This window comes from Anabrus simplex, chromosome 2 (assembly GCF_040414725.1).
Source record: "Anabrus simplex isolate iqAnaSimp1 chromosome 2, ASM4041472v1, whole genome shotgun sequence".
Classification (NCBI taxonomy): Eukaryota; Metazoa; Arthropoda; class Insecta; order Orthoptera; family Tettigoniidae; genus Anabrus; species Anabrus simplex.
Genome location: NC_090266.1, coordinates 156813189 through 156825957, shown reverse-complemented (window position 1 = coordinate 156825957; position 12769 = coordinate 156813189). Strand labels below are relative to the sequence as shown.

At 37.0% G+C, this 12769-nt stretch overlaps 1 protein-coding gene across 2 annotated transcripts in view; it reads right to left on the bottom strand.

Annotated features, from left to right (window-relative positions):
- LOC136863949 (transketolase) overlaps positions 1-12769 on the bottom strand; it is a 268751-nt gene that overhangs the window by 96060 nt on the left and 159922 nt on the right. For both annotated transcript variants that reach the window (XM_067140399.2, XM_067140400.2), the window contains exon 5: positions 3833-3976. In XM_067140399.2, the coding sequence (XP_066996500.2) occupies positions 3833-3976 (144 nt within the window). The remainder of the gene's footprint in view (positions 1-3832; positions 3977-12769) is intronic.

The window sequence follows — 12769 nt, the reverse complement described above, 5'->3', positions numbered from 1 at the left end:
TTATAGTATTCAGTTTCCAATTAAGCAAAGAGGTGAACAATTCATTTTATTTATTTATTTATTTATTTATTTATTTATATGCAAAAGGCATAGAAAATGTAAAAAATTGGGATTTACTTCGTAATTGTCAGACTTTTTTCTACCTGCGCCAAGAATCTATTGTTTGTGTACAGCCGTCAGGAGCAACTTTCACCTGTCAAGTGAAAACTAATCTTACAGCGAAACTACTATTTACATTTATGGCACATTCCCCAAGGAGGGAGATAGCCAATGAAGGAGAAAAAAGAATTTCTGTTTGAACACGTCAGGAAAGTTCGCAACTCCAAATGTTCTACAATTGTGCGTTCATTACAAAAAGGATGTCCTATATGCCTTTTGCATACAAATAAATAAAATAAATGAATAATATAAAAATTGAAAAAATACTCTCCACACGGGGAGTCGAACCCACGACCTTCGAATTACTAGTCCAAGCTCTTACCGCTACGCCAACTACTGCTCGGCGTTCGCACTAACGTAAGTGGCTTATACGGTGCGAGAACTGCGCCCAGCATCATTATTTTTATTTTTATTTTCTATACGCTTGGCCATCTGGAGTTCCCACTTTGGGTACTTTCATTTCTAGGCAAGCCCTGCATGTTCTATAAATTTGAGCGAAATCGGTGGTGATGAGTAGGGAATGCCCCCTTGTGAGATTAGGTTACTCGCTAACGACTTCCACTTCCTATTCAGCTATTTGAGTATTTGACCAAATAGAATGAGTATTTGACTGTATTATAGACCAAAGAAGAGCACGACCGGCCACCGTGCCCCGTACTGCCATCTGGTTTCATTAGTAGAACTACTATCGACCAGCCATATTCAGTCATATCGATAGAACTAGGAAACGTGCGGGAGTTTAAAATAATGTGAAAATTACTGACATTGCTCTGAAAATCAGGGGATTGGTCCCGGTGATCGGGATATCTGGAAGAACTATGAAAAATAAGGAGTCTTCCGCTTAAATCGGGAGACTTGGCACGTCTGTATATACAATCTGCCGCTGGTCTCTAAACTTCAGGAGAGATTCTTACCGGGACTATGTGTAAGTAGGGTGGCATCCTGCTACAGAGAATTCACAGAGCTCAGAACATTTCAAGAAAGCCTTGGGACCTATTGGAGTAACCGAGTCCCAATTCCATCTGACAAGCGAGGTACTCCTTCGAAACAACTTGACAAACTAAATTGAATTTGAAGAGGAGCTCACCAACAAAGATATGTCTTATGGTAACGATGGGACACGAAAAGGCTAGGAGTGGGAAGGAAGTGGCCGTTGCCTTACGGTACAGCCCCAGCATTTGCCTGGTGTGAAAACAGGAAACCACGGACTTCAGGGCTGCCAACAGTGGTGCTCAAACCCACTATTTCCCAATGCAAGCTCACGCCCCTAACCGCACAAGCAACTCTCTCTGTACGTATGAAAGAAAAGGTAGAACTGGCCGAGTCAGATGCGCCTGCATATATTAGAAAATTATATTTGAGTAAGGTGAGATAATGAGGAAGAGATGCGAGTTAAGTGTTTTTGATGGGTGTAAAACGGGAAAGGGCAGAATGTGGGGTAGGACTGTTTATCGGGAATAGTGTTGCATGCAACAAAGTTTCTGTTAGGCACATAAATGAGCGAATGATGTGGGTAGATTTGGCAGTTGGAGGAACTGGAACGAGAATTGTCAGTGTGTTCGCCATATGAGGGTGCAGATGATGAGAAAGCTGAAAAATTTTATGAAGAACTTAGAGACATAATAGTCAGGGTTGACAGCAAGAATAGGATAGTGCTAGTGCACGATTTCATGCGAGAGTTGGAAATAGACCTGAAGGGTACGAGAAGGTGATTGGTAAGTGTGGAGAAGATATGGAAGATAATAGGAATGGGAAGAGTTTATTGGACTTCTGTGCTAGTATGGGATTAGCAGTTACAAATGCAGTCTTCTATCTTAAGGCTATTCACTGTTACACATGGGATGGTAAGGGAATCTGTTAGCTATGTGTGGGTATTCGAAGGAACAGACCATTACCTAATCTTCAATGACCGGGCGAGTTGGCCGTGCGCGTAGAGGCGTGCGGCTGTGAGCTTGCATCCGGGAGATAGTAGGTTCGAATCCCACTATCGGCAGCCCTGAAGATGGTTTTCCGTGGTTTCCCATTTTCACACCAGGCAAATGCTGGGGCTGTACCTTAATTAAGGCCACGGCCGCTTCCTTCCAACTCCTAGGCCTTTCCCATCCTATCGTCGCCATAAGACCTATCTGTGTCGGTGAGACGTAAAGCCCCTAGCAAAAAAAAAATCTTCAATGAACTATCTTTAGCCCTACGAGGCAGAAAGCAAAATCTTTCTGCAGAGGAATAACGGTAGAAAATATCCAGGACAAGGAAATTGGATGGAAGTACACTGACATGATTAGTGAAAAGTTCCAAACAATGGACAATAAGCAGATTCAGGATATAGAAAGACAATAGGTGGCATACAGGTATGCTATAGTAGAATCAGCAAGGGAATGCCTACAATAACCGTGTGTGAAGATGTGGAAAGAAGAAAGAACAGTTTGTAAACACAGAGAAGGTGTATCAGAAAAGTCCCAAAACAAGGACTGATGCAGACAGGGAATTGTATGCAGATGAAAGAAACAGAAGGAACCAAATAATTACTGAACCCTAGAGTAAGTCATGGGGAAGATTTAGGTAATAATCTGGAAAGGCTAGGTCAAGCAGCAGGTAAAAGTTTTTGGACAGCAATGAACCTTAGAAAGGGAGGAGCAAAAAAAAGTGTTTTGGTTAAATCAGGTGAACACATAATACATCAAAGGGAATAGTTGGACAGGTGAAAGGAATAGTTTAAACAAATCTTCTCAACATAAAAAGAAATTCTGAAGAAGCCTCAAACAACCTGTCTAATGTGGTTAAATCACACTTAAAGTGGAAAGGAGAGTAGATAAACTCCACTGACATAAAGCTGCAAGAAAAATTAAATTCGACCTGAAACAGTGAAATATAGTTGTAAGGCAGGGATGAAATGGCTTCATAAACTAAAAATATTAGCATGGAATGTTCACAATTCCACCTATCTATAAACAACGGCACAGGAAGGATTACAACAAACATCGAGGTGTTTCACTGATCACTATACCAGGTAAGGGGTTCACTACCATTTTGGAAGGGAGCATGCAATCAGTGGTTCAGAGTACGATGAAAACCAGTGCAGTTTCAGACCACAGAGGTGAGGGTTGTCAGGACAATTGGTATTAATAAACTTGACCATATTCGGTTCCCATTAGATCCGTACTGACTAGTAACATTAATCAAACCTGTGAAACAGGACTAAGGTATGTTCTGTTTGTCAACACAATTAATATACAACAGTATATTTTTACTTATTTACTACATTCTAAAACTGTACATGTTTCTAGAGCAGATATATTCTCTTTTTCAAAGACTAATAAAATTTCAAAATCCCTATGGGGAACAAATCTACAACACAATGTCAAAAACACTTTAAAATAAATTATCTACAAAAACATTTACACCAAAATGCCAACAGTTCTGTTTCTTCTTGCAGTGTAAAACATTTCCTGATAATTTTCAGAAAGAAAAATTGTTCATGCTAATGCCCTAAAACTTGTTTGTTACATTTCCAATCACTAAGCGCACTATTCCTGGTATAGTAATTTTATAAAATTATACTAACAGCTGTTATCTGAATTCTTGTTTAAAACATACTTTAAATTTATATTTTTTAATAATAAGCTAAGGGTGCCTATGTTGTATTAATAATGCATATATATGAATGAAAACTTACAGTAATTATTTCTTCAGTCTTTGCTCCCAATGGGGTACCATGCCAATTTTCTTGATCTTCAATACCAGGAAAATTTCTCCCTTTGTAGGTCTTGGCAAGAATTGCTGTTGGTTTGCCTTTTATGGTTGATGCTTCATGAAATGCCTGGGAAAAGAAAAAGGAAGAGATTATAGCAATCTAAAAAAGAATCTTTTAAAATGTTACACTTCTACATCAGCTTAGAAACTTTCACATTAACCTTGTAATAATGGCAGTGTATTTTAAAATGAGACTGTCAAGACTCTGAATAGTCTCTTGCAATATCCCGACATTATAACCTTCCAATGAATGATGGATTAGTCAATGGAGACCTTGGAAGTTTATGGTAAAATGGAAGTTAATGAAATCGTACGTCCAGTTATTACACGTCCAAGTATGTCAGAAGTTCAAATAACTCTCTCAACTACATAAACAACAGGCAACGGACTGAAGGTACCGTCAAAAAGATAATAAGCTCAGAACCCCGTGGTATCTCATTAAATTATGGTTGACGATAGTACGTCGTAGTACGAAATACAGAGTTAAATATACATCAGTTTCTTCGAGGAAAATATTAGTAAATGTAAATAAATGGCGAGAAACTTTGATGGCAGAAATGTATCGGAGGCCATGGAATGAGTTTGATTAAATGGGCCAAGTTCAATCTGTATATGGTGACCATACCTTGCCTATCTAGTCCGATCATTCAAGAATCGAGACTGGTGATGAAATAGTCGATTGGTAAACTAAAATATTATGTGACAGATTGTTAAACGAATTCCTTTGCCGATGTTAATGATTGTGTAGGAGTACTCTGTATCAAGAAGTCAGGCGTTTAACATTAAAAACGTATGGGAAGCTACGGAAAAAAGGAGAAGTCTTTAAAAAGTAAACCGACGTATTATTGCAGTTTAGTATTAGATTTTGTTTCTAAAAAAGAGAAGATTACAGTTTGTTGAAGTTTCTAAACCATTAGAAGGGTTGCTCACGTTTCGGAAAGGAATCAGATGAGAAGTTGGATTGTATTACGATATCAGTTGTAATAAGAATATTTGTAAAGACGCGAGATACGTATCTGGTTCTCTCAAAAATATTAAGGCAAGTGTTGTATAATAATATTGTGAATAATATTCATGTACGTAATGTTATACTAATAGCATGTTACGAGTTTCAGGTATCGTGAAGTCAAGTACAATTGGAGATGTTTATAAGATGGTCATAAATCCCAGCATGGCTTGCTAAATTATGAGGCGGTGTCAACAGATCTGATGAATACTGGGATGGACACCAACAGATAGAATACCTATACCGAAGGATAATAGGTGTCTTCTTCCTGAAGCCAACGACCAATAAGTACTCAAAGTCAATGTCTTATTATCCCGCTATGTAGTTGCTTAGAGTAGTGTATTTTACGTTGTCAAAAAATGTGACATGCCCAGTTATACAACTTGAAGGCAACCGTTTTAGTTATCAATCATTACCTTAAGATGGGTAGGAATGTTGTAAGTTGTGACATGAATGATCCTGAATTATGATATACTGAACGCTATGTTGTGAGAATCTAAGCGGTCGCTAGTAAGTGTTATGCAGTTAAAATTTAGGCATGGATAACACATAGTGTCATTATGAAGAAATCTCAGTTTGATTTATGGTTCGGATATATGTTTGAAGGAATCTAGAAGTAAATATGTGCGTGATTTAGAGTCATCTACGATCATTTTATGTCAAACGTAGTATTCGCGAATGTGCGATAATGTCGCGATGATATTGCGTTGATAATTTTGTTAAGATGAATAGTCTTCATAATATAAAGTGCCTGAGTATGTTTTAAATGAAATGAGAATTCGTTGAGCATGACGTGTATAAAATGATGAGAGGTTTATTGTGATAGAGTCGTCAAATAATGTGAGTGATTAATGTTATATGGATCGTCGAAGAATGTTTCACTGGGATTAAGCATGTAATAGAATAATGCAATGTAGAGGTCCTGGTGATATTTGTTGTAGTAAAGATTGATTTCGTCATGCGTATGAATTTGATTTGCAGTAAATGAATGGCGATTACTTAGGCATAAAGGCAATATTTGCGATGATGTTTCGAGGCGTACCAAAAACACTGGTAGGATGATCACCCACGATATATTAAATACAGTATAGGTAATTGCGCACAATATTAGAGAATAACGTGAGATCTTCATTAGTTAATGACACCACGCAGATGAGAACCATGTCACAAATGGAATGTGTAACTCATTTATGTGTGATTTGTAGACTGATTTTCTTGGTAGCTGAATTTCTTCTTGTAGATCATTGAGTTGACGCTTGAGTTGAAGTAGCTTTTCCAGGTTTATTTCATGGAGGACACCAGAGCCTGCAGAGTCACCGTAGATCTTGGATCATTGTAGTTGGTGACGATTGTATTTTCAGGTGTTCATTATTTAGGTGCAGATGCCGATGGAGCTCAGAAGGGATTAACTTTATTTTATTGCTCAATGTTAATCTCTGAAGGATTATAATGTTATCCTATGTTCTTTGATCATTTTTTTACCTGAATGATAGTGATAAGCACGGGTTATTGGTGTGTTCAAGTTGTTTAGCTAGATTTTTCGATGAATTAAAAGATGACTTAGAAATAATATCGGGATATTAGGACATGTATTTGAGATCCGTGAATAGATGTGCCAAGCCAACAAGATTTTATAATCTTAACCATCAGTTGGAAGATAAATGTGGCAAATGATGGACTTAATTATAAATTTAAGCCTTCAGCAATGCAAGGTTGGTTTTCTTTTTTTGATTTCTTGGCTAATTCTAAAAATTATTATTGTTAAGCAACCTGTCATAATAAGAATATGATAATGTGAAACGAAATATTGACAAGAGTCAAAGATTAAGATTGTTTTCTTTTGATTAATGTAACGTTCAGTCACTTCTAACATCCATTTGTGTTGCTTTTACATTAACATTGTAGTTATTATATTAAATATTTTGGTCATTAAACAGAACATCCTTCCACGAAAAGTAATATTTCCAGTTTTCTTATTTAATAGAGTAAGGTATGACATGATGATTTTAGGTTAAGATATTAATTAACAAATGTCCTCATACGTCGGTCAAATCAACATAGAGCCAGTGATGCGATTCTGTGACCCAACTCTATGAACTTTCACGTCCCTAGAGTGGAATCTTTTGTATCTCCGCTTGACACCAGCTGAGGCATAACTTGCCAACAAGAACCCAGAATTTTGAGATGCGTGAAAGGTCACAATATGTTACGACACATCATTAATAATGTAACTTTGAAGAATATTTAATACATTATACTACTCAATTATGTAATTACTCTTATTTATAATTAATTCATTAATTTATAAATACTGAAATACTGCATGCTTGAGTTTTAGAACACATGACTTCATTGTAACTGCCTTAGGCCTCTTCATAAATTCCTAGACTAGATTTATACTCAAAGAACAGGTCTCCTTGAACTGCTTTTACGTTTTTCTCCAGAATTCTGCTGACTGCATCCGTCTTGCCAGCGCTCACTGAACAATAGTTCTCTCAAAGTACTTCAAGAACGACGAAAAATCTGAGATTTTCAAAAATATACAGGAATACTAAATCTGTTCTCAAAACTGGGAGATAAGTTTCTGCGATCGGGAGAGAGGGAGGAAGGGTCAAAAATAGGGAGTCTCCTGCTTACATTGGGAGTTGGCACGTCTGCATAAGCAAACTACAGTTGTGCGGTCCACCAGACCGCATATGGAAGGTGGGTAAAACATGTAAATATCACTTCCAAAATTTTTTTTGTGTTTTGTACTACATGTTTATTCCTTAACAAACCATAAAATGCATTAGGTTTACAAAATGTAGTTTCAGCATTTTTAAAGTAATTTGTTCATGTTACACTCAAAATTTGCACACATGGACACAAATCAAAATAACTGAAAGCATTTCCTTCCTGAAAACTTTGATATTGTAATTTAAATGTTATACAGGATACAATGATGTTAAAATTGATAAGTGTTCTCTGTTATAAATTATACAGAAAAAATTTGCACTATTCAAAGTGACCATAGTCACCGTCGCATTACATGCATGGCAGACAAATCTTGACATTCCGAACAAACTGAATCTTTGTATTTGCGACGCAAGAAGCTTGTTTTTTCTTTCTTTTTGATGGACAAATTAGACATATCTTCCTTACATCCCTCGGCAGTTTGTCTTGGTAGCCCAGGTCTTCATGGAGATATGCTCTGGCTCCCACAATTTGATTGAAAGAAAATTACAGTTCTCGTGGAAGGCGTTTCTTCTTTATGCCTTCTCGCACTGTAGGTTCAATCATTTCGCGAAAGTTTTCTTGCTAAATATAGTTCTTTCATTGAAAAACTGGCGAACAATATATGCGCTGATAACCCTGAAGGAGACAGCCATGAGCCAGCGCTGTGCACGGCGGCTTGAGAAGTATTTGGCGTTCATCATCAACAACTGTATCAACACGACCTTTTGTGTTATTATAGTGAGCCATAATTTAGAAATTTCCCGTTTCCATGTCGTTTTCTCTGGGGAGATGCATTGTTAATATGAGAATCACCGCTCTTCCCTTTTTAGACACGTAGGAAAGTAGCATGTCGTCTTTGTTGATTGCATATGTTATTCCAACTTTAAATTTCCGTGATAGCAGGAAAGATGCGGGAACATACCTGACAACTTTACAAAACCAAAAATCAGGAGATTTTGATATGAAAATCAGGAAAAATCAGGAGAAATCAAATTGGTCAAAACTGCTTATTCTATATGTCCTGTGCAATACAGGAGTACTATGGCATATATTATAACACGTATTGTCTCAAAATCCACTGTTGCTATACGAGGCTACAAAGCTAAAAATTAGACCATCTCTATTCCCTCACGGGAAATATGTAAGCGAGATGATCAATTTCTGATAAGCCTTCCAAAAACTCATACTCCACACGTGTGAATCAGTCAAGCACTTAGATGCAATTACGTAGCAAATGGATAGATTAAGTGGGGTCATACAGTAAACCACGCTAAAAAATCTCAAGTGATAAAAATCATTGTTATCCGTATTGAAGATACTGAATGTAGGATGTTAAAAGGTTTGTTTTTTTCACCTATTCAATACATATAAATTTTATAAATTAGGAATTTATTGTAGATTCCACTTGAGACATGTTTCGCCCTTCATTGAGGGCATCATCAGTCAAAATATCACCTCAAGGTAAAAAATCAGGTAACTGGTTAGTAGTAGACATGTACAAATTAATACATATTATTAACAACATATAAAAATTAAGTATGGGAAAAAATTTGCACAAAAGTGATGGTTGAACATGTAGGTTTAGATGAAAAGTCAGCACCAATGCCTAAAAATAACAAAGTAGAGTTCTGCAGTGGTGCTCTGGAGAAACAGTTGACGCAATCATATGAAAATAAAAAGTTTAAAAAATATTTACAATAAAACAATTAAGGGAGAAAAGGTGTAGTGTTTGGCATCAATGTTAGTAACCAAAAATTGATGTCAAAGGTTGGTAACTATACAGTATTTACATAGTTCAATTGAACAGTTGAGATAAAGTTTTTTAAAATATTTACATTTCACATTCAGCGTAAATGTTTGTAATAAAAACTAATGTTAATGATTGGTAACTATATAGTAATTACATTATCTAATTGAAAGTTGAGAATTTACAATTATATACATATTTATACAAGAGCAGCTGGTGCGCAAGGATAAAAAATTTTAGTACCAAGTGCGTCCTGATGTTTTAGAGGTTGGAAGAAAGAATTAGCATTGACATTTCAGAAATATGTAGAGCAGATTATTTTAGTTAAAAATCACCAGGGGTAGGGGAAATTTTTTATAGCCAAATGAGGTTTTATAGGCATCAAGCTGAAAGTTTTCCAGTTGAAGCGCCGAGATCGGGACGGAGACTGGTCAGTGTGGCTGGAGATTCATGGGTAATCCGTGCGTTTGAACGACAACAATGGTGACAGTTAAAGTGGGTAATTGCTAATTAGGAAAAATGTTGTGGGTTGAAACTTCTGCTTATTCTTTTAGTTGACTTCTGTAGCATCGATTGTGATGTGGAGACATCGGTGTGAAATGCCGGTGAGACAAAATGATATTGTTCCGTGGAATAAAATAAGGCGGACTACGGGATGAAGTTGTCGGTCTTTACTGGTCTGGTGAGATAGAATAGAGTTGCTTGTGTTGTGGACTGCTGTGGAGAGATTAGAAAGTATACGGCAACTGCAGAGTCAGAGCGTTAAAGCTGAGGTGAGGCATCATCTTATTCTGACTGCGAAGAGGAGCCGTAGTGGCCCGCCATATTTGTGCCGATGTGCACTGGGTTCCGGCGAGTTGTTGAAAGTTGTATTGTAAGAAGTGGAAGTTATCTGATGTGTCGCTGAGAGGTGATTGTTGATGAGTATTGGTGGACTAAGAAGGAGGCTCAGTCGGTAATACGCACATGCGGTTAGCCGCCAACTAAAAGAATAAGCAGAAGTTTCAACCCACAACATTTTTCCTAATTAGCAATTACCCACTTTAACTGTCACCATTGTTGTCGTTCAAACGCACGGATTACCCATGAATCTCCAGCCACACTGACCAGTCTCCGTCCCGATCTCGGCGCTTCAACTGGAAAACTTTCACCTTGATGCCTATAAAACCTCAATTGGCTATAAAAAATTTCCCCTACCCCTGGTGATTTTTTAACTAAAATAATCTGCTCTACATATTTCTGAAATGTCAATGCTAATTCTTTCTTCCAACCTCTAAAACATCAGGACGCACTTGGTACTAAAATTTTTTATCCTTGCGCACCAGCTGCTCTTGTATAAATATGTATATAATTGTAAATTCTCAACTTTCAATTAGATAATGTAATTACTATATAGTTACCAATCATTAACATTAGTTTTTATTACAAACATTTACGCTGAATGTGAAATGTAAATATTTTAAAAAACTTTATCTCAACTGTTCAATTGAACTATGTAAATACTGTATAGTTACCAACCTTTGACATCAATTTTTGGTTACTAACATTGATGCCAAACACTACACCTTTTCTCCCTTAATTGTTTTATTGTAAATATTTTTTAAACTTTTTATTTTCATATGATTGCGTCAACTGTTTCTCCAGAGCACCACTGCAGAACTCTACTTTGTTATTTTTAGGCATTGGTGCTGACTTTTCATCTAAACCTACATGTTCAACCATCACTTTTGTGCAAAATTTTTTCCCATACTTAATTTTTATATGTTGTTAATAATATGTATTAATTTGTACATGTCTACTACTAACCAGTTACCTGATTTTTTACCTTGAGGTGATATTTTGACTGATGATGCCCTCAATGAAGGGCGAAACATGTCTCAAGTGGAATCTACAATAAATTCCTAATTTATAAAATTTATATGTATTGAATAGGTGAAAAAAACAAACCTTTTAACATCCTACAAAAAATCTCAAGACGAAAGGTTATGGCTTTCTAAACAAATACAAAGTTTTATTTAAAAATTCCTCAAAATTTTGGAGATATTTACATTTTAGCGACAGCTTGCACACTGTGATGGGCATGGCTACGTGGTAATGGATGCAAATGTACAGCGCCAGATGGTTGAGTGGTTTCTCTTTTCGTCTATTTCTTATAATACTGGCTGCATGGGTAGTATACACGTAGGCCATGCCTGCATCCTTGGTTTAGTGAGTTGTTTTTGAGAGTGGAAAGCTTTGAACTTCTGTTTCGAATGTTTCTGTTGTGTACTTCTTGGTTTGTTTTGGAACATTCCAAGTGCTTCTAATATAATAATGTTATTTGCTTTATGTTCCACTAACTACTTTTATAGTTTTTGGATATAACAAAGTGCTGGAATTTAGTCCCACAGGAGTTCTTCTACGTGCCAGTAGAAGCTGACATATTTGAGCACCTTCAAATACCATCGGACTGAGCCAGGATCGAACCTGCCAAGTTGGGGTCAGAAGGCCAGCGCCTCAACCATCTGAGCCACGCAGCCCGGCAAGTGTTTCGAATACATTGTGTTGTGAAGTGTGGTCATAATGCCTAAGGGAACTTAGCAAGATGGAAAAAGAGGAGATTTGCAAGAAATTACTTTTCCAATCAAGAGAGAGGTGATAATGGCGATGTTATTACTGAGGTAACCAGTAGGCTTAGTGCATCAGCGAGGAAAATTGGGCCAGAGGTTAGGTCACCTGTCTGGTAGTAAGGATACTGACAGTGTGTCTTATAGGATTATAGATGTTTCTTCCTTAGTTGATAATAAAAGTGAACATTTGTGTTGCAAATTGTGTCATGGAAATGTGAAATTAACTGAAAGTAATATATTTGAACTGCAAATTTTGTTTACTGTGTGAGAACTGTGACTTCAAACATTTCAAGAACAATCCTTCAAATAATAACGGAGTCAATGAAATAAACAGGAGAATAGTGTATGCTATGCGGATTTTAGGTCTTGGTCTTGGAAACTTTTTGTGTGGTCTTATGGATTTTCCACCAGCCATAAAGCAACCTACTTATGCCCTGACCTGTAACAGAATTCTCTCTGCTATCAGGGATGTTGCTGAAGAAAGCATGAAGGTAGCTGGAAAACAGGAGGTTAGTCTAACAGAAAATCCAGAGAAATGTGAGACTTCCGTTTCTGGGGATGGGTCATGGAAAACTTATGGGTTCATGTCTCGCCATGGCATTGTGTCAATCATTAGGGTGAGAAGTGGGAAAGTGATTGATGTAGAGGTCAAGTCAATTAAGTGTTCTGTCTGTGTGATCAGAGAAAGAGGCCTAAAAAAGGAGCCGAATATAATAAATGGACTGAACACCACCTTCCTCATTGTACAGCAAATCATATGGGCAGTGCAGCTAGCATGGAATG